The sequence below is a fragment of the Euwallacea fornicatus genome, chromosome 9 (genome assembly GCF_040115645.1).
Source record: "Euwallacea fornicatus isolate EFF26 chromosome 9, ASM4011564v1, whole genome shotgun sequence".
NCBI classification, from domain to species: Eukaryota; Metazoa; Arthropoda; class Insecta; order Coleoptera; family Curculionidae; genus Euwallacea; species Euwallacea fornicatus.
This window is the reverse complement of record NC_089549.1, coordinates 508,105-533,639: the sequence shown is the minus strand read 5'-3', so window position 1 is coordinate 533,639 and position 25,535 is coordinate 508,105. Positions and strand designations below refer to the sequence as shown.

Here is a 25,535-nt window from a genome sequence, read left to right as displayed (position 1 = left end):
GCCAAGCAATCTCTACTCTTCACAAAGGAATCTATAATTTCTCGTAGAGCGTCATCTGGGTACGTAAGCCAGAGCGAAGAGTGCGCACTGAAAAAATCTACCCGAATTTGGGAGCTAATGCATTGCCGGATCGGTAGGGCGCGCTACCAATCAACTTCAAGCCTGCCATTTCGTGCGTTCCGTGATACACTGTTGAAGCAGATATATACGAGTAGGTTTTGGTACGTTTCGCAGAGTTTTCGAATCTCTTTTATCTTTACGAAATCAATTAGCTGCCGATTGACGGATGCCGCATTTCATTAACGTTAGCTGTGAGGGAACAAGGAAGCTTGATCTATCAACTTATGGAAGCGGAAAAATAGACAATGACCGTAAAATAGTATATGAATGACGTATATCAGTATTTGCACTTAGAAGCGAAATATTTTGAAAATCGCAGTTACTGATATACAGCGTGCTCCTGCGATGACAGCGCAGCGGTTAACCAAAAATAAGCCGCACTGTGGCGCTAGTGCTAAAAATTCGAAAGAAAAAATACGAAAACATTCCAGTTGATTGGCGGAATAGGTGCCAGAGAAACCCATCCCTAATCGAGTTCCATCCGTCAGAAAGTAGAATTGTCTCCACATATATGTTGCAAATATTCAAATAGGTGCTTGCACACGTCAGAAACGTACTGTTAACAAAAATTACGTATTTCTGAACAATTTAGTGAAGGAGGTCCACTGCAGGACCGCGACACGTTGCTTATAGCTGTTATTCATAAAATAATTGAATTTCTAAGCTCGCACAGATTGTTCAGCCCCCAAAGTTGTTTAGTTTTTAAGTGACGGACGTAGTTGGTGAAAGTTAACGGGTTTTAGCCGCCATTTTGTAAATGGAAATGGACGTTGCTGACGTAGTTCTGGTTCACGATTTTGGTGATCATTGACGATGCGATTCCCTTCATTTTTGATAGCATAATGAGCTTCACTTGTTGAATAGCCTCGGTAAAATTCCTCATTTCCGAAAATCAATACCCAAGATCAGCTGTAAGGGAGCAATGCTCAGCCCTTTATAGCTAAACAAAGAATCGATTCGAAACGCTATCAGGAAAAATGGCGCTAGATTTCGCAGCTACATACAAAATCCTGGTTTTAGGCGATTCAAACGTTGGCAAAACTTGCATTGTCCATAGGTTCTGTGACGAACGGTACTACGATACCTACATCTCCACCATCGGTGAGTAAGAGAAAATTCTCCCTTAAACACATACCTAAGACACAGGTTATTTCGTCAATTAATTGAATTAATTTAATTTAAAAAAAAACTGTTTATTTGAGGCATCGACTTCAAGCAGAAAATAATAAATCTGGACGGAGTACCCATAAAGATGCAGATCTGGGACACAGCTGGACAGGAACGTTTCCGCACCCTGACCACTGCATATTACAGGGGCGCAATGGGCATTTTGTTGCTCTATGATGTGACCAATTTAGAGAGCTTTAACCACATTACCTATTGGTTGCAAAACATCGAAGAGGTCTGTGCGAAATTGAACTAAATCCTTTATTACTGAAAAACCACATTCTAGAATGCTTCTCCTCATTGTATCACCGTACTGGTAGGCAACAAGTGCGAGTCCAGAGATCGATTGGTGGACACGGAAAACGGGCAGAAGGTAACTAACACTTATGCGGTTTTATGCGTAACTAATTTAGATTTTATGGAAGATTGCAGAGCACTTCGATTTGCCCTTTTTCGAAGTGTCCTGCAAAGACAACATTAACATAGAAGCTTGTTTCATGTGCCTAGCTAGGAAAATTAGGGAAAAAAGGGAACATAAGGTACCTAGGGAGTAGGCGTAAGGAATTGTTTATATATGAACGTGTAACATTTCAGGACTATCCATTTCTGGATTCTGCACCCAACGACCAGAAATCCGATCTTCTCAATCCCAGAAGCGACCTTAGAGCCTGCTCTTCGGGTTGCTGAATCACTCTCCCCCCAATTCCGTAAAAAAAGACTGTCACATGTAATTCGGATTTTAATTAAAAGTAGAATTTCAAAAATTCATCACTTTTCTAGATTATAACCAATTTTAGGGTTTACACATAGTGAAATATTGTAGCCTTAGGGTAGACATTTAAATCCCCGGGCTCCATATAAGTATTTTCTTATTTTAGAGCTGACACAACTAACTTTTTAAATTATTACAATAAATTATCGTGGAGTATTAGACTCTAAATCGGCTCAAATAATCGGTATTTTAATTGCAGCTTTATTACTGTGATTTTAGCTTTATTTAAGACGTAAGTAAAATGTACAGGGTGCGGACAAATTTACGTCTAAACGATATTAATATATTGTACAATTAGGTAAATGCGAGATGCGGATGGTAGCAGTAAATTTGCTAATGGAAGCAGTAAGTTTCTAAGGCGAAAATTAGATATTAAATTTTAAGGAAATTGATAGTTTTATTTGGGAAATTTGGCGAAAAGGAAGGTATACCCTAAATTTAGAAATCTCCCTCTCCAACATCGTCCGCTGACAGGTCTTTAAAGTTTAGACCTTTTTTCAAGGGCAAATTTATTAAAATTTTCGAATAAAACGCAAATATAAGACTGATTAATTTATTTTTCCAATTCTCATCCTAAAAAGTTTATCTTATTCATAATCGATAGTAAAGAAAATTGCATAAAAATCTAATACAAGTTTAAACTATATTAACTCTAGGGTTCCGTCAAACGAATAATACATACTTATTTTGGATATAAGAACATCTAAAGCACTATAGAAAACACTTCTTAGATAATTTTTTTACGAATTTCCACTTATAATAATAATTGGCTCTTCTAAATCTAACCACTACTATTATTAATATACGTGTCGTTCCAATAGTAAAGGAATGTTAAACGCAAGGCTCCACATAATTTCCCGGAAACAGCCCCGTGATCCCGTCCATCACTCCTTCCCACCACCCATCGTCGTTCTTTTTTAGGACGTAAATCACAGAACTCTCTTGAAAGCTCAGCTCGTCATCCTTGTCGGCGTAATAGTCGTATATTGCGACAACTAAAAGCATATTTTATTTGTTTAACGAATGTTACTGGTTAATAAACTAAACTATATACAGGGTGTCCGGTTAGGATGAACTTCTACGTGGCACATGCTAATATCTCGAGAAAAAAAGAGAAAGAAAAAAATTATAAAGAAACAAAATAAGAAAAAAAAAGAGAAGAAAAAAGAGAAAGAAAAAAATTATAAAGAAGCAAAATAAGAAAAAAAAGAAAAGAAAAAAAAGAGAAGGAAAAAAATTATAAAGAAGCAAAATAAGAAAAAAAGAAAAGAAAAAAAAGAGAAAGAAAAAAATTATAAAGGAACAAAATAAGAAAAAAAAGAAAAGAAAAAAAGAGAAAGAAAAAAATTATAAAGAAGCAAAATAAGAAAAAAAGAGAAGAAAAAAAAAGAGAAAGAAAAAAATTATAAAGAAGCAAAATAAGAAAAAAAAGAGAAGAAAAAAAAAGAGAAAGAAAAAAATTATAAAGAAGCAAAATAAGAAAAAAAAGAGAAGGAAAAAAAGAGAAGGAAAAAAATTATAAAGGAACAAAATAAGAAAAAAAAGAAAAGAACAAAAAGAGAAGGAAAAAAATTATAAAGAAGCAAAATAAGAAAAAAAGAAAAGAAAAAAAGAGAAGGAAAAAAATTATAAAGGAACAAAATAAGAAAAAAAAGAGAAGAAAAAAAAGAGAAAGAAAAAAATTATAAAGAAGCAAAATAAGAAAAAAAGAAAAGAAAAAAAAGAGAAAGAAAAAAATTATAAAGGAACAAAATAAGAAAAAAAAGAGAAGAAAAAAAAGAGAAAGAAAAAAATTATAAAGAAGCAAAATAAGAAAAAAAAGAGAAAAAAAGAGAAGGAAAAAAATTATAAAGGAACAAAATAAGAAAAAAAAGAGAAAGAAAAAATTATAAAGAAGCAAAATAAGAAAAAAAAGAGAAAGAAAAAATTATAAAGAAGCAAAATAAGAAAAAAAAGAGAAAGAAAAAATTATAAAGAAGCAAAATAAGAAAAAAAAGAGAAAGAAAAAATTATAAAGAAGCAAAATAAGAAAAAAAAGAGAAAAAAGAGAGAAAAAGAGAAGGAAAAAAATTATAAAGAAGCAAAATAAGAAAAAAAGAGAAGGAAAAAAATTATAAAGAAGCAAAATAAGAAAAAAAAGAGAAGAAAAAAAAGAGAAGGAAAAAAATTATAAAGGAACAAAATAAGAAAAAAAAGAGAAAGAAAAAATTATAAAGAAGCAAAATAAGAAAAAAAAGAGAAGGAAAAAAATTATAAAGAAGCAAAATAAGAAGAAAAAGAGAAGAAAAAAAAAGAGAAAGAAAAAAATTATAAAGAAGCAAAATAAGAAAAAAAAGAGAAGGAAAAAAAGAGAAGGAAAAAAATTATAAAGGAACAAAATAAGAAAAAAAAGAAAAGAACAAAAAGAGAAGGAAAAAAATTATAAAGAAGCAAAATAAGAAAAAAAGAAAAGAAAAAAAGAGAAGGAAAAAAATTATAAAGGAACAAAATAAGAAAAAAAAGAGAAGAAAAAAAAGAGAAAGAAAAAAATTATAAAGAAGCAAAATAAGAAAAAAAAGAAAAGAAAAAAAAGAGAAGGAAACAAATTATAAAGAAGCAAAATAAGAAAAAAAGAAAAGAAAAAAAAGAGAAAGAAAAAAATTATAAAGGAACAAAATAAGAAAAAAAAGAAAAGAAAAAAAAAGAGAAAGAAAAAAATTATAAAGAAGCAAAATAAAAAAAGAGAAGAAAAAAAAAGAGAAAGAAAAAAATTATAAAGAAGCAAAATAAGAAAAAAAAGAGAAGAAAAAAAAGAGAAAGAAAAAAATTATAAAGAAGCAAAATAAGAAAAAAAAGAGAAGGAAAAAAAGAGAAGGAAAAAAAGAGAAGGAAAAAAATTATAAAGGAACAAAATAAGAAAAAAAAGAAAAGAACAAAAAGAGAAGGAAAAAAATTATAAAGAAGCAAAATAAGAAAAAAGAAAAGAAAAAAAGAGAAAGAAAAAAAATTATAAAGGAACAAAATAAGAAAAAAAAGAAAAGAAAAAAAAGAGAAGGAAAAAAATTATAAAGGAACAAAATAAGAAAAAAAAGAAAAGAAAAAAAAGAGAAGGAAAAAAATTATAAAGGAACAAAATAAGAAAAAAAAGAAAAGAAAAAAAAGAGAAGGAAAAAAAATTATAAAGGAACAAAATAAGAAAAAAAAGAAAAGAAAAAAAAGAGAAGGAAAAAAATTATAAAGGAACAAAATAAGAAAAAAAAGAAAAGAAAAAAAAGAGAAGGAAAAAAATTATAAAGAAGCAAAATAAGAAAAAAAGAAAAGAAAAAAAAGAGAAAGAAAAAAATTATAAAGGAACAAAATAAGAAAAAAAAGAGAAGAAAAAAGAGAAAGAAAAAAATTATAAAGAAGCAAAATAAGAAAAAAAAGAAAAGAAAAAAAAGAGAAGGAAAAAAATTATAATAAAGAAGCAAAATAAGAAAAAAAAGAGAAGAAAAAAAAGAGAAAGAAAAAAATTATAAAGAAGCAAAATAAGAAAAAAAAGAAAAGAAAAAAAAGAGAAGGAAAAAAATTATAAAGGAACAAAATAAGAAAAAAGAAAAGAAAAAAAAGATAAGGAAAAAAATTATAAAGGAACAAAATAAGAAAAAAAAGAAAAGAAAAAAAGAGAAGGAAAAAAATTATAAAGAAGCAAAATAAGAAAAAAAAGAAAAGAAAAAAAAGAGAAGGAAAAAAATTATAAAGAAGCAAAATAAGAAAAAAAGAGAAGAAAAAAAAGAGAAAGAAAAAAATTATAAAGAAGCAAAATAAGAAAAAAAAGAGAAGAAAAAAAAGAGAAAGAAAAAAATTATAAAGAAGCAAAATAAGAAAAAAAAGAGAAAAAAAGAGAAGGAAAAAAATTATAAAGGAACAAAATAAGAAAAAAAAGAGAAAGAAAAAATTATAAAGAAGCAAAATAAGAAAAAAAAGAGAAAGAAAAAATTATAAAGAAGCAAAATAAGAAAAAAAAGAGAAAGAAAAAATTATAAAGAAGCAAAATAAGAAAAAAAAGAGAAAGAAAAAATTATAAAGAAGCAAAATAAGAAAAAAAAGAGAAAAAAGAGAGAAAAAGAGAAGGAAAAAAATTATAAAGAAGCAAAATAAGAAAAAAAGAGAAGGAAAAAAATTATAAAGAAGCAAAATAAGAAAAAAAAGAGAAGAAAAAAAAGAGAAGGAAAAAAATTATAAAGGAACAAAATAAGAAAAAAAAGAGAAAGAAAAAATTATAAAGAAGCAAAATAAGAAAAAAAAGAGAAGGAAAAAAATTATAAAGAAGCAAAATAAGAAGAAAAAGAGAAGAAAAAAAGAGAAGGAAAAAAATTATAAAGGAACAAAATAAGAAAAAAAAGAGAAAGAAAAAATTATAAAGAAGCAAAATAAGAAAAAAAGGAGAAGAAAAAAAAAGAGAAGGAAAAAAATTATAAAGAAGCAAAATAAGAAAAAAAAGAGAAAGAAAAAAATTATAAAGAAGCAAAATAAGAAAAAAAAGAATAAGAGAAAAACAAGAAAGAAACAAATGAAGAAAAAAAGAAAAGAAAAAAATTATAATAAAGAAACAAAGAAAGAAAAAAGATCCAGAAAAGTAAAATTAAAAATTAATAAAATTTCAGAAGTAAGGTGTATGTTGGTTTCTAGTGTAGAAGAGCTAAAGTGGAGATATTTATCGCTATTCCTAATTTCAACTAACCTTTTTCGATATAATTCTTGGGAACCCAACCAGGTAAATCGTCCTCATCGGGAACAATGGGCATAACTCCCGAAGACGTTCTCGGACGCCCAAAAGCTTCGTGTTCATCTTCGGGAGGCGGCGGAGGTGGTAGTGGTGGGGACTGAGAACCACTAGCTCTTGAAGCGGCCTTAAATTGCAAAAAGGAAAAAAACTATTAAAAATACACAAATTAAATAAATTTACTTAATTATAGCGCAAATCCGTTCGCGACATATCTCACACATTTGTAAAAAATGTTATAATTAATCAAATTCAAACGAAAATAGGTTTTTAAAACAGTATTTACAGCAGAGTGCCAATACAAAAGCGGATCAGACATCGATTTCATTGAGATGTTCTTTTCAGTGACGCTTCAGTCGTATTTTCCAAGGGCAAATGCATCGAGAAGAAATCTGAGAAAGATAATTGAACAGAAAATTTAAAATTATCTATTGTGGGGCCCCGTAAGCGTGGCATAGCAAGATTTTAGAAAACATAAGCCCTATGAAAATAGGGCAAAAAGGCGAAAATGTGAGACATCATATTCGCTAATATATAAAATGTGGAATTAAAGAACATATACGAATTTTTTTAATGAAACACTTACCAATTGCTGTTGCAAAGCTTGGCTCATTCGATGCCCTTGGGCGTGGGACAAAGTGTGCATCCCTAAGCTTCCATGTGGCACTGGACCGTGATGCCCGCCCATCAGCATCGGATGGTGCTGATTAGAGCTCAGCACCATCTCTTGGGAGTTTATTAACGGCGATGGAGGTGCTAAATTATTTTTAACAGAATAGTTCATGTTTGACAACGCTGTGAATACAGTGTGTCCAAGATAAGAATATAGCACGAGGGTCTCAATGGTTCAGAATTAATCGATAGACGGAAGAAAAGAATTCCTTCCTTTGTTAATGGAAAAGTCTCCTAATTTTTGATTAATAAATATTTTTCCCTGGAAGTATCACCTTGAATATAACATGTTGCCACCCTGTATAAAATCTGTACGAGTTCCCCATCTACCTTGGACATACTGTATTTGTACCCAAACTTACGAGGCATGACGTGGATCTCGTGAGGTCCCCCATAGCCACCCCCCGAATTAGGTGGGGGTGGAGGCGGCGGTGTTTGCGGCTGAATTATGCTTTGATGATTTTGTTGAGTCATTGGATGAACCATACCGATCTGTCCCAAAAAAAAACCGAACTTCTTGCATAATATAGAATTGTTAGGCAAAAATATAATTTATAAAACACGAAATTGCGACATATTTGAATTGATATTCAAGTTCTTACCTGTGGTTGCGACTGGGGATTAGCGATCGGCAAAGCACTGTAACCAGGACCTCTTTCCCGTCTCGGATGACCCAAAGGATAATTGGGAGCATAATGACTGGGAACCTGAGGCGGTGCCACTGCTGGAGGAGTACGGTACTCCCTGCTATTCTTCGAAAGGGTGCCTCCCGTTACGGAAACTAAATAATTCCTTATGGCTTATCTTGTCTCTTATGAGGAAACAACGAACCTTTACTGGAAGTTCTTGAAACTTGCGGTGGTGTTGGGGGCTTAGTGGTAGGTGCTGGGCCTACCATGGGATTACCTGGCATCGAATTGACCGAGTGAATACTGCCAGAACTGGATCCTCGTTGTTTTTGCCTGGGAGTGCCTCCACTCCTCACACCATGCCCAATATCATCAAATACTACAGGAAAACATCAACAACTACCTTAAGCAAGGAAAACAAGCGAGTTTGATACTGAACTTACTGGTGTAATCAATGGGTTTTCGCAAATATTTTATTGGCTTCTCCGGATTTGCAGGTGCAATTATCTTATATTGCCTGTTAGTACTTTTATTTGCAGTCAGAACGCCAATTTCTCGCCTAGCGACTTTTTCTTTGTGGATCATTACAGTCTGAGATATGTGGTTCATTTGACTTTCCATTTCCGCAAGTTGGGCGGACTATCAGAAAAAATGATTTGCTTTTAAATTTTATGTTTTAATAGGCCAAGAGATAGTGGAAATTAAAAACAAAGAAGACTTGACCTCTTTTTAAGTAATTTACAATATTAAATATTTCTGAAATTTTATGAGTTAAACCATTGTCACTAATAATGATAGAAGAATTGGGTTTTCAAAATGAGTTCTACCAAAGGATTGCTTAACAGATAATCATGTCTGCTGTGGTTGTACAGTAGAATTTCCAACCAGGAGATCAAAGCAGTTATGTTTTGCAGACATAAACAATAGGTTGAGGGTTTAGTTGTTTGGGTTTGGTGATGAATAAATTTTCGAGAAGGAATTGTTGAGAAAATGTGTCAAGAAGTTCTTAGAATTCATAAGGTGACACATTAAAGCCCTTTGAATTTGAAATTTCTTTTCAAAAAAGGGCAAAATGGGATTCTTACCTGCATTTCTAATAATTGTAAAAAATTGTAGGCCAAAGTATTGATCTGATAAGCAACACTTGCCAATGACTGAGTGGTATAGTTTTTTGTTTCTTCCAATGCACCCCTCTTGTTGTCGGTTTGGAAGTAGTTGGCTTCGCAATATTCGGCTACTCTTTGTAAATTGGTGTGGTTGTCTGTGAGATTGCTTCGACCCTCCGGGATCTCAGAGCGAAGCAGTGCTGCCAGTTCTGCCATGGTGTCACAGTCGCTCACGACGCCTGATTCTTTTCCTGGACTTCCTGTGAAAGGAAAGGCTTCGAACCATTGAAAAATATCACTTTGATAACTTAGTTAAAGTTCACAACAGACATTATAGATTATGTAAAAACAACCTCTTTATGGGTATTACTTCAGAAATCTTATTATTTGGTACTTAACAATAATGGAAGACGAGCAGCGAAATGCCAAAGCAGTAAAGAGATCAAAGGTGTGGTCAAAGGATGTGTAAATTTAAAATAAGTAGGTACGTACCCTGCTGCTGATAATATGCAACACTCATAATCTGCCACTCATAGCTTTAAATTTTTGAAAGCTCATTGGCATATAGGGAGAACTGTAATAATAATGGTTACACTTGAACAGAATAATTTAATTTACAATAAAAATTAACAATTGTAAATTAAAAAGACACGCAAGAAACATCAAATATGGTAAATAAATGTAAACATGTCAATTTGACAAGATTCATCATTAAAGTCAGAAATGTCATACTGTGACTTATCAAGTTTTTGCTCTTTTAACACTTGACACTTACGAAGGGCAGAGTTAAACAAACCCGGAAACGATTGGTGCGATACGTTTTAAGTGACCGAACCGATAATGAAAATTCATTGAGACCCAAAAAACGAACTTTGCGGGTCCGTGGCATGGAAAAAACTTTTTGTGACGTATATATAAATATTTTTTTCATAATTTACAATCTCGACTCAGGGTCACGTAACAGTTTATTAAGGTTCTGTCTGACAGGATAATTGACAATCATTGATTGACAGAAAGTGATTTGTTGGAAGTGAGGTTAGGATATTGCTAAAACTCCACAGAAGAAGATTTTGGAATTGTAAAACTGCTTCAAATTTTTCTTCCAGTTCCAATATTTCCCTAATTTAAATATATTTTCAACCGCATTTAAACAGACAATGCCCTGTTAATTTTAACTATAATGCTCCAGTGATCCCCCGCAAACACACCACCACCATGAGCCCTAAAGTGAAAGTAGACGATCTCATCCAATCCATATCCCTATACACCCCCACATCCAGCCTATTTCATTTATACCTATTACCCTTTGTGATCCTATATGTTCTCTGGACCTACCTATGGATAGGCATATGGGGCTTTTGGGAGCTTTATGAAGGGGGTTTTATTGGGATTGCAGTAATTGGGTGCATACAAATCCTATGCTGTTTGGCCTGCTATTGGTCGGTACATATTAAATGTTTTTTCACTTATAAGAAGGTAAGTAGTAAGGAGAGTACTTTGTGTGAGATACAAGGCAAATTGCAGGAGAGAGACCCCCAGAAGGCTTCTGTAGCTAAGATAATTCCCACAGCAAATAATGGAAGTTCAGAAGTGGTTTGGATTAGGAGAGTTAAGGTAAAACTAATGCTAAAACACCCTCTGTTTGTTTAGACTATCTGATTTTAGCTTCCCAATGAAAAATATATGATATTCTTTACTTTTCAAAAAATTAAGTATATTTGGGATTCAGACAAAAAAACTTTCCGAGGGGTGGAATTTCCTATTCATAAAACATATGCTGAATACAATGCATGGAAAGGTTTCCAAGAGGATGACGACATTAAAAAAGCTGAAATAACTTATGGCAATAATTCCATGGAAATGGTAGTACCGGAGTTTCTTGAGCTTTTCACTGAGAGGGCTACAGCCCCATTTTTTGTATTCCAAGTATTTTGTGTGGCCTTATGGTGTCTAGACAAATACTGGTACTATTCGATTTTCACCTTAGTCATGTTGGTAATGTTTGAGTGCACTTTAGTTCAGCAGCAGTTGAGAAACATGGCTGAGATACGGAAAATGGGCAATAAGCCTTATAACATTCATGGTAAGATATTGAAGCTGTGGTTGACTACAGTTTTAATGCAAAATTCTTTAGTTTATCGGAATAGGAGGTGGAGGATGGTGTCAAGTAATGAACTTATTCCTGGAGACATAGTTTCAGTGGTTAGATGCCAAAAAGATAATTTCATTCCTTGTGATGTGTTGTTATTAAGGGGGTCTTGTATAGTGGATGAGAGTTTGCTTACAGGAGAGTCAGTTCCACAAATGAAGGAAGCAATTGAGAGTTGTGATGGTCAGAAAGTTTTGGAACCAGATACAGATGGGAAGTTCCATGTTTTGTTTGGTAAGTTTGGTTGAATTGGAAAAACTGAAATTTTCGTCAATGTTTTAAGCAATAAAATCTTAGAAATTTAAGGAAGTTAAATGTGAGTGACAGTTTTTGAATGTAACAAATAAATTTAGTTAGACTTTAATTTAAAAAATTTATACTGCTGCCTCAATAATTTTTTGATTATGTAATTTGAAGTTAATTATTGAATAGCAATCCGTTTTTTTAACGGAACGTCTAAAACCTATTTTCAAATTGGCTGCACTAACTAAATTACAGTTGGCCTTAGAATTACTTGTTGGTTGAATTGGCTTTACTTCACTTCTAGGAGGAACGAAAGTGGTCCAACACAACGCTCCTACAAAAGCAACAATGGGTCTTAGACCTCCAGATAATGGGTGTGTGGCATACGTCCTTAGAACCAGTTTTAATACTGCTCAAGGAAAATTACTTAGAACCATAATGTTTGGCGTTAAACGCATAACAGCCAATAACAAAGAAACATTCGGTTTCATTTTATTCCTCTTGATATTCGCTATTGCAGCCGCCACGTACGTTTGGATTAAGGGGGTGGAAAACCCTGAAAGAAACCGCTATAAACTATTTTTGGAGTGCACTTTAATCTTGACTTCTGTAATCCCTCCTGAATTACCCATAGAGCTATCTTTGGCTGTAAATACTTCGCTTTTGGCGTTATCAAAACTTCAAGTTTTCTGCACTGAACCTTTTCGAATTCCATTTGCTGGAAAGATTGATATTTGTTGTTTTGACAAAACTGGTACTTTGACAAGCAACAATTTGATAGTGGAGGGCGTCGCGTTAGCAGAAAAGAACTCTAAAGTGACGGCGACCCAAGATTTACCAATGCAGACAGTGCACGTTTTGGCATCTTGTCATTCTCTGGCCCAATTGGACGAAGGTTTAGTGGGGGATCCCTTAGAAAAAGCTACAATGACCGCCATTGATTGGACGGTAACTAAGGCAGACTGTATCATACCCAAAAAGGCAAAATCTCCAGGTCTAAAAATATTTACAAGGCACCACTTTTCCTCCCAATTGAAGAGCATGGCTGTTATTGCCGGATATAACCCACAAGGAACTACGGAGACTGTTTATTTCTCAGCTGTGAAGGGAGCACCCGAAAAACTACGGAATATCCTTGAATCGGTGAGTAGATAAAACTTGATTTGAGGGATTTTATTACAACCGTGGCAACATCGTTGCAGTTTAGAACGAGTGTGATATAACAGTGTTGTCACGTGTTACAGTTTTATTAATTTAATAGTCACAATTTTGTTTTCGACTTTCTAGCGACCAGATAAATACGACGAAATTTTCTTAGAATTATCCAGACGTGGTGCTAGAGTGCTTGCACTAGGTTACAAGGAACTAGGAAAATTATCAACGCAGCAATTGCGCGATTTAAGTCGAGATGACATAGAATCCAATTTAAAATTCGTAGGTTTTGTCATTATTTCGTGCCCCTTAAAATCCGATTCGAAAAGTGCGATCAGAGAACTTCAAAGCGCCTCCCATAAGGTAGTTGTAATCACCGGAGATAACCCCCTAACTGCGTGCCATGTTGCAGCCGAGCTCAGATTTACGTCAAAGCCAGTGCTGATACTTAAACTAGACTCGAATAATTTAATTTTTGAATCAGTTGATGGTAAAATTATGATTCCAATTGACGTTGATATCAACGAGTTGATTCGTAAATATGATATATGTGTCACTGGGGATAGTATTGACTATCTAAATGACAACTTTTACTCAAAATTCCTGCAATTGCTGCCTCACATCACTGTATTTGCTCGCTTCGCACCGAAGCAGAAGGAATTTGTCGTCACCCAATATAAAACACTAGGATATAACACCCTTATGTGTGGGGATGGGACTAACGATGTAGGCGCTTTGAAACACGCAGATGTTGGGGTTGCCATTTTGTCCAACGCACCCGAAAAGCTTATTGAAAAGTCTCAGAAAACCATTGAGAATTTGGAAAAGGCAAAGGAGTTGGCCAGGAAACAAAGGGAGGAGAGAGATAGAGGGCCCGTTCGGAATAATCGCGGCAACAATGTGAGGAATGTCATAGAGCAAAGAGAGAGACTTCAGGGCAAGATGGAAAAGCTACTCAGGGAGATTGAGGAAGAGGATCAGGCGCAAATTGTGAAATTAGGGGATGCCAGTATTGCTTCTCCTTTTACGAGTAAATTGTCTTCAATTGCGTGTGGTGAGCACTGTTTTTGATTTTTAAAAGGCTACTTGTTTCCACAGTCAATTTCCAGTCTGCCACATAATAAAACAGGGGAGATGTACCCTTGTGACCACCCTTCAGATGTTCAAAATTCTGGCCCTAAACGCCCTTATTTTGGCTTATACACAGTCGGTGCTCTACTTGGATGGCATTAAACTTAGAGATTTTCAAGCGACCCTTCAAGGTTTACTCTTAGCGACAAGTTTCCTCTCGATTTCACGGTCTAAGGTAAGGAAAGAGCGTTTAAATATAATGAAAATATTGTGTACCGCCAGCCCAGTTACAGAGTTGGTTTAATTTTTGCAAGAGATCTAAAGTTTTCTGAATTTTAAACCTGAACGGAAATAGACATAGAAGCGGTTTTTAGATTATCTTAAAGTGGCGATCTATAAATTTGCCCGAACAAGTAACAATTTTGTGAATTAACGAGGAAAACACCATATAATTTCCACAGCAGATCTATCTCAAAAGCTCAGTTTTAGCATTTTTTCTTCTTTTTCCAGCCTGTGAAATCTTTATCTAAACAAAGACCTCTACCTAATATCTTCAACATCTACACTATTTCAACAGTATTACTGCAATTTGCAGTGCACTTCGTTAGCTTAATATATTTAGTTCGAGAGGCGAAAGCTCATACGCCTAGGTAAGACAAAATCTCCATAAAAAACTAAAAAAAAATTATATAAAATGTAATTCTTAGCGATCAATTAAATGCTACGTCAACAGAGTCTTTCCTTAACCTTACTGACGAGGAACAGGATAAACTCTTTGAGCCCAATATCCTGAATAGTACTGTGTTTCTGATTTCTTTAAGTCTGCAATTGGCAACTTTTGCTATTAATTACAGAGTAAGTCTGGAGAGAAAGTCTCAAATTCTCGTTGGTAGTGTTTACATGCTTTTCAGGGAAAGCCTTATATGGAGAGTTTAAACCAGAATAAGCTGCTTTTAGGCAGTATTTTGTTCTCCAGCGGAATTGTCTTTATGTTAGCTTTAGGAGCTATTCCAGAGTTAACGGCTCAATTTGAGATGGTAGTATTTCCCGAGGAGGTGAGTTTTTATTAATTTTTTTCGGCATTTAATTCCCCATCTTTCAAGTAACCATTTGTTTTGCAAAAGCGATGTTGCCGATTTTAAGTTTTTGCATAAAATTTTCTTGGTTTTAATACCCAAATTCGATTCATATATATCTGAATTAGAAAGTTTAAAAATTCGATTGTTATATCATGTCATATGCCTATAAAATTAATTGGAGATTTTTACCCACGTTCATCCATATATTTTTTTTATAGTTTAAATACACCCTCATAGGAGTGTTGACAGCCGATATACTTTGCTCCTTTTTGGCGGACCGGATTTGCCTATGGATTTTTGGCGAAGGGAAAGCGAAAATATCATAGTGAATTTGAATGTTTCCTTCCTTAATTCCTCATAGGTTGTAGTAGAATTTTCGTTAATACTTTGTAAAAGTTACGATATCTGTCATTCCATGTCACATTTATTTAAGATTTCAAATGTATGAATTACTTAGTTCAAGGACTTAGTTAATTTAATGTTAATAGTATGAGGTAGTTCTTGACGAGATGGTGGATGTACTTTAATGGATATGAGTCTGTTTGTAAGGCAAAGAAATTCTTAACTACTGGATATTTATTTTTCGCCTTTGTTAAAAACATTTTCTATTAGTTTATTCTAATTTATATATGTCAACAGGGAACAAGGTTCTTTCGGCATATGTGAAAAATTGTAGTTTCTGAAACCTCAATTTTCTGCGAAAATTCTTAAAAAGTTGTCTTCCATCATCGTCAAAAAAAATCGTTCAACTGAATCAGATCTAAACTATCAAGAAAAATTTCATTTTCACTGTTTGGTTACTGTATATTTTGTTATAGAGTATAAAGAGACATTTTACTATATAATTTTATTGTCATTTACATGAGTTGTGGTGTGATAAACAGTTAACAGAATATCAAATTTTGGACAGTTTTAATTCCTCAAAAACCCCCAAATAAACGAAACCAAAACAAAAAGGTTTAAAATCGCCCTTTAAATGGGTTTTTAAGGATGGAATCGAGGCACAAAAAAATCTTTGGACAAACTATTTTCTTAAAGAATTGTAGCACTGCGGGACATTTTCGGGCTCTTCGCAAGTTAGAGTTTTTTCATCTACAACTTTCCCTTCTCCGCACGCAATTATCCTGGGATGTCCGTTGACACACGTGATGAGTCTGTGACAATCTCCAGGCACCGCGAATCGGGGGTAGGGCCAGAATCGGGCCGCGGGACTGCCTGAAGGCACTTTAGTGGGGCATTTGAAACCTACCACGGCTAAAAAACAAATAATCTCTAGATACGCGTAAATATGTCTAACGTAGAAGTACCTTCAGGATTACATGTTTCCAGTAAAAGATCAGCCCAATTACATCCGTGAATCCTCTCGTCGTAAACTAGGCCCGGTTCACATGATTGCGGGTGAGGTTCGCCATAGGCACATTTGATGTAGTTGGTGGAGCATTCGTGGGAGTCTGGATATATGCCAAATTGGTATTCGCAACCTGGACTGCTGATTGGGGTCACTATATAAGAAGAAATCCAGAGGATAATTTACGTATTTTGACAAGAGTGATGTAGTTTTTGGTGTCCGGAGAGAGATTTCAATTAGCGTGTGACGAAATTGTTTTGTAACATAGAAATTGATTATGATCAATCTAACAAATAGAGTTTTTGTCACTTTCGATTAAGTGAAATGGGCGTTTCCAGCCGAAACTAGTGAAGGCCGACCCATGATCTGGGTGAAAAGTAAACGTAATGTCGATTGAATTATTATTAGAACTGGTTTTGGATTATTCCTACATGTTCTTAGACGAAAATAAATCATTTCACCCCCTATCTGCCTGTAACTTAGACGTTCCCATCATGTTTGTGTTGATCAATTGATGAACTTTTAAATATTTAACGGTTTGTAAAAACAGGTTTCATTAATTACATAAGAGACTTTACAGCGAATTTCACATTCAAGTATTTCTCTTCGATCGCAGAAGACCTTACTTACGGTCTGCTTTCCTGTCGCCGCAATGTGCCGCCCAATTGTAATTGCAGTGATTATGAACCGCCCCTTTGCCGTCAAATAACAATCCATTTTCGCAGGTTTCCACGGTCAAAGTACCATTGGTGCACAGGAAAAAGTGATTGCAGGATTCTGGGTGTACATATGCTTGGGTTCCTAAGGGTTCGGGGCATTCTGGGGCATCTTGTACCAAAACACTCGTCCCTACAACACCTAAAAATGAGACTTGAACGTCTTGTTTACCCCCCGAAGAAAAAAATGTTTTCGTTTCAAAATCAAACTTACCAGAGGTGAAAATCCCACACAGCACCACAATCACTCTCGCTACCATATTGCGAACTGTGCTGCGGTTTCCTTTATTCTTGATACCACACACTTTCTACTTCTTATTCAAGAGCAATAACTAAACAACGGTTTTGTATGAGATTTTGCTGCTTTTCCGGCCGAATGTGAATGTTGGCCAACACCGTTCACTTATGTGCTTAAACGTGCTTTATGCGACTTCTAAGGTCAATATTGAGTTTCATTTCAGATTGTATGGATTCAATAATAGGGAACGAGAGAACTTGCGCCAATGACTTTTTTTATGTTCTCTGCAAACGCCGGAATTAATGAGGTAACTGCAATGTTAGCAGAGGCGCACCGGGCAAGAATCTGGCTGAGTAAAATTTAAAAACAATTTTGTCTACGCCAATGACTTTTAGGTGGTTTAGGCAAAATGTTCTCCTTATGCCGTGAAACTTAAATGCTAATTAAATTTGCAGAGACATGCTGGGTGTGTTTCATGTAGATTCATTGATGTAATTAGAAGGTGACTCCATTTTTACCGTTTTATCGACTAAATTCTTCAGTTATCTAATCTCTACCTGAACTCTTGGTTAAGTTTAAGGCCGGCCTTACCTAGTCTGGTGCCCTGGGCAAATCCCCCCCCAAGAAAAATTCTGACTAGGAAAATCGTCCTACTTACAGTCCCCCTCCCCTTTAAAACCGATACTGGTTACGTTTTAACCGCAATTGGGCAAAGGTTTAACCTTCCAGATGGTTGTTACAGAACCGCTGTCGCTCCCTAACCGAACACAGAAGAACTAATGGTGAGTTTCTACATCGAAAAAATCATATTCGTTTTTTCATCATACAAAATTTAATGAATCTTATGAACTAGTCGCCAGTTTCCAAAACACCATCCGGAATAACTTTCGTGGTCTCATTAATCGTCTTCAGAGCTCCGATAATATCATCGGCGAGCGCGTACATCTCCTCCACAGTCTGCAAACGAAAAATCTCATGCAGACTACTTCTCCAACATCTCAAACCTCACCTCGCAAATCATCAGCTGTTTGATCAGGGGACTCTCGTATCTAATCCTATCGTAGTCCTTCTGAGGCGCCACGTATCCACCTTCGATGTTCTCATCATCAGTGCTTTCCAGAGGCTTGTAAAACTTCTCCACTTGTCTGAAGAGATGTTCAGATTCTATGGATAATCTTGATGGAGGGTCTGGGGTGTCGTCCCAATATAAATAAGTGGGAATTTTTACTTTGTAGATCTTGATCTGAGTGAAAATAATTAAATTAGGACTAAATTAGATTTCTTCGCGTTAACATCACCTTGGCCCTTCTTTCGGCAATTAGTTGGTTGCAATAATTCTCAATTAGCATCATCGGGTGGTGAGCCATTTCCGGCGGGGCCTGATCCAAAGGAATTTTCCCTACTAACACCAAATTCTTTACTCTCTCCATTTCGTCTTCCTAAACGTTAAAGAACGCATTAAAACATCCAGGGATTATTCCCAAAATTAAATACCTCCCGAACTTTAATCCTTTTCTCCATTTGCTCGCCATAGTCTTCCAGAATCCTGTGCTGCAGCTTTTGCATGTAATCCCTGTCTGTGAGGCTAACACAGTTCGTTCCCATTAATTTTTCTATGCGAGTCCGAACTTGCGGGACATTAAATCTGGAAGAGATAAGCCACTGGAAGGCAAGAAGTGGTACTATTTGTGATAAGACGAACCTAAATTCACCGCATTAATTCTCATGTTCGATTTTAAAAAAATCTAGCTTCGGTCGAAATTTAACTTCTGGAGAGGTATCGAACTCACGCGTTCGCCCCGGAACTGGAAATGGCTAAAGCCCCTGGATATTACCTCCAATTATGTCTGTTTCCACTCAATAAAGCGCGGTTTGGGGATGTAACAACTTATAGAGACTTGTCTGAAAGTATTCCTTTTGATTACATGCGGCAGGTTTCCGTCTAGCAGCGCGTATTGCGCGACACAGGAAAAAGAACACCCCGTAGAAATGATTTAATTTAAATAATTTTTGACATTTATGTTTTTTATACCAACATAAGTACATCATTAAAAATTGAAACAAATCCGATGGTGAAAACTACAAAAAACTTAATAACGTGTCGGCCTCTGCGTTGTCTTAGTCATCCCCGGACACGTCTAGGCACCGATTCGATGAGATGATCGATGTCCTCTTGGGGACCTCATTCCAAGCTGTCTAATCTGAACGGCATTACAGAACGCCGTTACAATTTGCCACAGACGCTCGAGCGGTGATAGATCTGGAGATTGGGGCGGCCAAGTTAACACGTTAACTTTCGTTTCGAGCCACATGTGGTCGTACATTGTATTTTCTTCAAAAGGCGTATTGCGAGGTATATTGAGTTAGCAAAGAAAATGCTCGTTCAAGACTTCTTGGAGGTACCGTTGAGTGGTCGTACCGCCGCCGATGAAAACCAAAGGAAATTTGCTACTGAGAGCTATAGCACTCCACCCCCTTATTCCTACAGAGTGGTCCACATGCTTTTGGCCTGAAAATCGAACATCCCGTCTTTCACCTCGTCTGGATTCGTCGCTGAAGAATGCAGTACCCCATTCCAGGTCCCATTGCACCCGTTGCCCGTTCCACTGCAGTCAATTTTGTCGATGAAGAACGGTAAGAGGTAGCACAAGATGGTAAGGAACACAATTAAAAGTCCTTATCCGGCGACGAATGGTTTATGTCCCAACAGGTCAGCCAACCTACTGATCTGCCAACACCCTGGACAAGACCAACATGTCTCTTAACGCCAAAAGTCTAAAGCGGCGATCTTGTGGTTCTGCATTTCTTCAATGACTTCCTGACCCTTCCTTCACAATTGACCTTCCTGGAACCGTGCCCGAAACGCATCATGGTATTTGAACTACTATTCGCCCATATTGGGCAAATCAAAGACGCCTTCTCGAAGCCAATATATGATGTTTTGTATACAGTGTGTAAAATTTTCTAGTGTCAGAACACCCAATTTTAAAACCGATTAGGCCAATTTCAAGGTACTCGATTTCGCACTTTCATTCTTGCGGTCTGATTTAAATTTTGGGACTTCTGAGTTTAATTTCGAGGCAGGTAAATGGCCCCACATTCCAGCCTGATGCTTGAGGAGAAACACGGGAAATTCGCCCCATCAGCGTTATGCTTCGGATCGCCCCTCGAAGGTGATGCCCCTGTTTTCTCACCTGAATCGATGGCCTCTTTGCGATGACATCATGTACCGGATGTCCCGTTAACAGAGAACTGTCGGCTGTAGCTCTAAAGCTACTGGAGATGACGCTTTGAAAGAAAAAAATATTATAACAAAAGTGACCAAGATAAAATGTTGGAAAATTGTTTAATTCCTCATTCTGTCGCTAGGGGGGAGCATCTCAGCGATGCAGACGGCGTCGTCTGTTAACGAGACACCCGGTACATAACTCTTGGGGGAAGCGCTTCCCCAAGTGCGACGCGGTGTGTTGTCGAGAAAGGTACGAGAGTGACTTCGTTGGCGCCCCCAATTTAACTTTAGGACACTTTTTATTTATACCTTGATTCAGTCGCGTGTTTGCGGCCTCCCAGACGATCGATAAAAGCACATTTCCTCACATAAAGTAATGACATACCTGCAATGATTTGCTGAGGCTCTCAGCTGCCTTAAGAGCTTTTTCACCTGACTAACGTTATTGTTACTCGTTTTGGCTGCATTGCAAAGGGAGAAATATCGGAGAAATGGAGAGGAAAAGTCATCCTCGGGGGGGTTGGACACTGAAGGGTTTCTGATGATCGTGTTCAGCCACTCATTAACGCAATTGGCGAATTCTAGATGAGATTTGACGAAGAAATTTTCGTTTAGCGCAAATAGGACGTTCGCGATTATTTCGCTTCTTTGAGCAGGCAACATAGTTGTGTTCAGAAGTTAATAACCAATTAAAACCGAACATGAAGTGTGTTGTTGGGGAAATGCAATTAGTGCAGGAGTAATTGGGAGACTGCTCAGCTGCGGCTGCATGCAATTTTTTTAATTGGTATTTGCACTCACCTGCATAAACTGGTCGCAACATGAACATTTTTCAAAAAATCCAATACACTTTCCACGTTATCTTTAAGATCACTTTCCGAGATATCCGACAACTTTCGTTTAGGGCGCTCAATGTCCAGCCTCTCCTCCTTAAAAGAGGACTGGCGGTAGCCCTGGAAAACCTTTTTGGCCCAATTCTCAATTCCTTCTTTCGAGCACTTTTCATCGCTAGATCTCCTCCCTAGAAGGATGTGTAGGACGTTTAATATGGTTGGTGTCGTCATAACTGCTGACCTCCCGATAAGAGGTTTAAGTGAGGGTTAATGTGTGGGTGCTTGGTGGGGGTAATTAATTCACACAAATAAACTTAATGTGTCTCAGAATATATCGATCTGGGAGCGAAAAGGAACACAATGCGGAAACCTTGCAAAATTGTCTATTTGTAGACCACATAATTACATGCATAATATGTAGTATCTTTTTGATTTAGTTCACATTTGTTGCTTTTCCGGGAAATGTTCGCAATACAAAAGAGGCGCGAAGAGCTCCTTTCATACCCAAAGTAATAGATTTTGCATGCTCTTTTTGCGAACTTTCCAATAGGGAGCTTTGTAAATATGTTGCATGTAACGTTTTAGGCCAGTAGGCCAAAAGCAGCTTTGAAAGCTTTATACAGCCCTTGTAAAAAGTATTGCAACACGTTCATAATTTTCATAAATTTCATATTTTTGAGTAGTGCTTAAACATGTATAATATTGTTTAAAAAAAGCATTTAATGCATTATTTTTTATGTTCAAATTTTTCATCATTATCCAGCTACTCCTACTAACTTTTTGTTATTAAAAGGTACCCGGTGTAATGCCTTAAATAACGGGTAATTTAATAAGGGATGCGACGGTATACTCAGAACTAAATCCACAATTTCTTTACAGAAATAAAATGAACAAAGACAAAACTTTGTTAACATGTAGATGGAAAAAGTGTGCGTTTTTGACCACTGGTCTTTGAGCATTTTTTCACTATTTTGCAGAGTACTACTGTTCTCTGAAATATATCCAAATGATAGATTCTGTATAATTAATAAAAATACACATTGGTTCTGTAACAATTTATTTAAATAACATTTGAGGCGTTATAAATAAAATAATTTCATACTAATTATCATAGGTACTTGTAAAGAGGAATCACTGACCACCTTCCATCTTGACATAGCAAAATATACTCAGAGGGCTTAAAAACTACACAATGTACATTTTGACCATTTTCCTATAACTACTGGGAGGTTAAAGCCGCTCGTTGAGCTTCAATCATCATCAGTCTGGCGACTAGAAAAGAAATATTAAAACGACATTGTAGACGCCGTAAACATAGATTTTTGGCTTACATTAATGCCACTAATGCTTCTTGAATTGTCCAATTCTTCCCCTCCTGGATCAGTGAAAGATGGTGCTTCTTGCGCCTCCAACAACCGCTGCCTTTCCAGGATATTATTCCTAGAAAATACGAGATAACTCTTTAAATTTGAAATTTTTAGCGCTTACTACATGTAAAGAATGAAAAGTAAGTAAGCTAAAAAATGTAAGTAACTTATTTCACATTCATTGTACTCACTCCTTCACAAGTGGTACAAAGTCCATCCTTAAACTATTTTTTGTAAATAACCAATTTTTGATTCTATGGAAAATCCTAGAAAATTACTTTAAAAAAATTTGACTTACAAAAACATCTCTTGGCGTCTTTTTCTGCCGGAAGCAGTAAGGTTTAATATCCCTTGTTGGTGTTGGTCCAGCAGCAAAAGAATTGAAGCGAATATGAAAGAAACTGATGGAATCGAGAATTTTATTCAAATTTCCTTAAAGTCATTAAAGTAACTCACGTATAAGACTAACGACGAAGAACTCAGTTAAAGCCTTATAACCATATCGATCAACGATCCATCCAGTGAGGATGTTCACAAGGGCTAATCCCAAGTTTTGGATAGCTTGGCAACTGAGAAAATCAAGGAAATCATCAAAAATTTGCCTTTATCACGTCAGATCTTGACAATGAATTTAATAACTTCAAGATCTACTTACACTCCATATGCAGTTCCCAACTGGTATTCTGGTATGATAATGGCAACTAGAGGCCATAGGCCACTGGCGAGAACTGAGTAAGCAAGACCCAGCAAAACCTATATAAAATCCAACATTTATATCATTTTACTGAGCAAACTAAGAAATTACGTCATTGTATTTCCAAAGCATAACTTTTCACAAATTTCGTTATATATGGAAAATTCTCAAACTTTAATTTGGTACACACCAGTGGCATGCTAAGGGAGAGAAAAAGGCAGTAATTGGTTACAGCTGCATTGTTAATTTAAGATTTAAAATTCTTTCTACTTACAATTCCAACGTATGGATTAACATTAAAAAATCCTAAAAGCATGTGAGCCACTGCTGTTAATACTATGGATATCAGTATCCACAGTAGATTTAAACCGGCTTTGTCGATTAATAAACCGCTAAATGGAGAAGTAATTCCTGATATGAGGTAAATGACACTGCTTATATGGTCAGCATCTTCGTTGTTGATGTTGAATCTATTTTTTAAAAACCCTCTGGGAAATACAAATATATTTATTTTTTTGCTGCTGATAAAACTTAGGATGTAAAACACTTACTGTGCAATGCTAACAAATGGGAATATTGCATTATAATAAGTCACGCAAATACATGTCACAAGCCAAAACGAAGCTTTGAAATCTTTCACGTCTGTTAATTTCACTATATCTGCATTTTGAGTATTAGCTCTCATGGTAATCCGCTCAGCGCGTTTATCCATGTAGCCCAATATCACCGAACAGATCATGGAGAGAAGACACGTGGTGGACGCTAGAACGTAATTATTTTCTTGCTCTATTTTAATGTTAACATTTACCTAATAGCAAAGTGAAGCCCAAAATGTTGGTCCCACTGGACTTGCTTGAAATCCAGTTATAAATGGGCTCCATTACCCAGAAATTTGCAGTACTGCCCATACGAGTAATGCTCATTTGAATCCCAAAAACCATATTCAATTCTTTGCCTTTAAACCACAACACTGCATAATTATTTTGAGCTACTGCTAATGACTCAGATCCCACCCTAAGATAACAAGATATTTTCTCATCAAATTGCTTGTAGAATTCTTTTTTTTCTTACCCAAACACAAACCTCCCCATAATCAACATCCAATACTGATTTAAATAGACAGCAAAAGTAAATATAAGCTGACCTATCAATGTTAGACCCATGAACAAGCTCGAACCAGCTCTTATGCCGAAAACTCTTAAAGAAGATTTAATAACAACAAATGAATAATGATGAAATTGGAGTAAAACCTGTCGATGAGGAATCCACCAAAGAAGCACATAATCGTATTTGGCCATGAATATATTGAATATAAAATAGTATATTGAGTCTCAGTTATATTTAAATCTTTCTGAAAGTGGGCTTGCAAAGCACTAGGGTTGTCGTAACAGAAATAGGACCCTAAACATTGATTTGTAATGAAAGAAATCAGGATTATTACAGCTTACCAAATCCCAACAGACACATAAAAATTAGAGCTATAAATCTATGGGCCTTCCCATTGGGATGGCAACATAAGAAGTATGCCCTATCACAGCATGTTTCATCGTTTCTAACTTGCTCATGAACCCCCTCTCCTTCCATTGTTCTTTATACAGAATTGCCAAGAAGATTCAACGAAGTTCTGTGAATTTTTGTGATTTCTTTCTTTGGGCTTGCATAATGACTCATATAAGTTTTTGATAGCATTTTTAAATATTTACTTACCTATTTTGCTTAACCATCAAAAAGATCACTCATACTTGAATAATTTGTTTTCAATTGCTTTAGAGCTTAGGTTTGGCAGTTTTTAGTGACTTTTTTGCCCAAATCACAATAGAATCTTTGTTCTTGCACGTCTGAGTCTCAAACTTTCAGGCTTTCATTACTAATTCATAGGGTTATTTTTTAGGTTTTTATATTAAAATTTAGCTACACGAGATTCTAATCATTATACATTACTGTAACACTATGACCTGTACTGGGACACCTTGCAAATATCGTTAAAAAAATAATAAAATGCAAAAACTCAAATAAAAATATAAACAAACTTTTGTAAACGTCAAAGTCATAAACAAAAGCAGCTTCCTGTATTAACGTCTTACGCGATTTAACCGCAAACGATATCCAATGACGTCATGGTTATTAGTTATTTGCATATGGTCATGTGGTTATGCATTGTGACAGTGTATTTGAGAAAAAATATTCATATATTTATCACATTCTT

General features: G+C 35.4%; 6 protein-coding genes across 10 annotated transcripts; 2 read left to right on the top strand and 4 right to left on the bottom strand.

Annotated features, from left to right (window-relative positions):
- Window positions 1-677: 677 nt before the first annotated feature.
- RabX4 (RAS oncogene family member RabX4) lies at window positions 678-2,447 on the top strand. Its single transcript, XM_066286206.1, has 5 exons — window positions 678-1,221; window positions 1,323-1,522; window positions 1,574-1,660; window positions 1,713-1,826; window positions 1,882-2,447. Exons 1-5 carry the CDS (start codon window positions 1,098-1,100, stop codon window positions 1,972-1,974), a joined length of 618 nt encoding a protein of 205 aa, XP_066142303.1. The 5' UTR covers window positions 678-1,097; the 3' UTR covers window positions 1,975-2,447.
- Window positions 2,448-2,598: 151 nt separating this feature from the next.
- Window positions 2,599-9,908, bottom strand: Abi (tyrosine kinase Abl). 3 transcript variants are annotated; one of them, XM_066286198.1, is made up of 9 exons: window positions 9,703-9,908; window positions 9,190-9,485; window positions 8,548-8,743; window positions 8,307-8,483; window positions 8,078-8,256; window positions 7,838-7,988; window positions 7,390-7,559; window positions 6,762-6,930; window positions 2,599-3,054 (listed from the first exon to the last, which is right to left on the bottom strand). In XM_066286198.1, exons 1-9 carry the CDS (start codon window positions 9,728-9,730, stop codon window positions 2,891-2,893), a joined length of 1,530 nt encoding a protein of 509 aa, XP_066142295.1. In that variant the 5' UTR covers window positions 9,731-9,908; the 3' UTR covers window positions 2,599-2,890. The 3 variants fall into 3 exon arrangements, with proteins under 3 accessions (XP_066142295.1, XP_066142296.1, XP_066142297.1); XM_066286199.1 differs by having other exon boundaries at window positions 9,190-9,470; window positions 9,703-9,907; XM_066286200.1 differs by having other exon boundaries at window positions 7,838-7,967; window positions 9,703-9,905.
- A 306-nt stretch (window positions 9,909-10,214) lies between these two features.
- On the top strand, window positions 10,215-15,804 carry LOC136341324 (endoplasmic reticulum transmembrane helix translocase). The gene is made up of 11 exons (XM_066286197.1): window positions 10,215-10,686; window positions 10,735-10,824; window positions 10,876-11,293; window positions 11,345-11,593; window positions 11,907-12,745; window positions 12,890-13,808; window positions 13,864-14,060; window positions 14,336-14,475; window positions 14,533-14,680; window positions 14,737-14,880; window positions 15,123-15,804. The coding sequence occupies exons 1-11, from the start codon at window positions 10,426-10,428 to the stop codon at window positions 15,228-15,230; spliced, it is 3,513 nt and encodes a 1,170-aa protein (XP_066142294.1). The 5' UTR covers window positions 10,215-10,425; the 3' UTR covers window positions 15,231-15,804.
- On the bottom strand, window positions 15,683-17,417 carry LOC136341328 (protein obstructor-E-like). Of its 2 annotated transcripts, none has more exons than XM_066286204.1 (4): window positions 17,183-17,417; window positions 16,883-17,101; window positions 16,212-16,406; window positions 15,683-16,158 (listed from the first exon to the last, which is right to left on the bottom strand). In XM_066286204.1, exons 1-4 carry the CDS (start codon window positions 17,226-17,228, stop codon window positions 15,929-15,931), a joined length of 690 nt encoding a protein of 229 aa, XP_066142301.1. In that variant the 5' UTR covers window positions 17,229-17,417; the 3' UTR covers window positions 15,683-15,928. The 2 variants fall into 2 exon arrangements, with proteins under 2 accessions (XP_066142301.1, XP_066142300.1); XM_066286203.1 differs by having other exon boundaries at window positions 16,883-17,110; window positions 17,183-17,416.
- A 462-nt stretch (window positions 17,418-17,879) lies between these two features.
- Window positions 17,880-21,953, bottom strand: LOC136341327 (uncharacterized). 2 transcript variants are annotated; one of them, XM_066286201.1, is made up of 5 exons: window positions 20,821-21,357; window positions 18,701-18,851; window positions 18,505-18,645; window positions 18,216-18,449; window positions 17,880-18,163 (listed from the first exon to the last, which is right to left on the bottom strand). In XM_066286201.1, exons 1-5 carry the CDS (start codon window positions 21,096-21,098, stop codon window positions 18,056-18,058), a joined length of 912 nt encoding a protein of 303 aa, XP_066142298.1. In that variant the 5' UTR covers window positions 21,099-21,357; the 3' UTR covers window positions 17,880-18,055. The 2 variants fall into 2 exon arrangements, with proteins under 2 accessions (XP_066142298.1, XP_066142299.1); XM_066286202.1 differs by having other exon boundaries at window positions 17,882-18,163; window positions 21,237-21,953.
- A 355-nt stretch (window positions 21,954-22,308) lies between these two features.
- LOC136341263 (major facilitator superfamily domain-containing protein 1-like) lies at window positions 22,309-25,468 on the bottom strand. The gene is made up of 12 exons (XM_066286045.1): window positions 25,037-25,468; window positions 24,778-24,983; window positions 24,580-24,730; window positions 24,401-24,526; window positions 24,138-24,343; window positions 23,881-24,091; window positions 23,604-23,817; window positions 23,291-23,388; window positions 23,092-23,204; window positions 22,934-23,036; window positions 22,600-22,708; window positions 22,309-22,540 (listed from the first exon to the last, which is right to left on the bottom strand). Exons 2-12 carry the CDS (start codon window positions 24,911-24,913, stop codon window positions 22,529-22,531), a joined length of 1,479 nt encoding a protein of 492 aa, XP_066142142.1. The 5' UTR covers window positions 24,914-24,983; window positions 25,037-25,468; the 3' UTR covers window positions 22,309-22,528.
- Window positions 25,469-25,535: the final 67 nt, after the last annotated feature.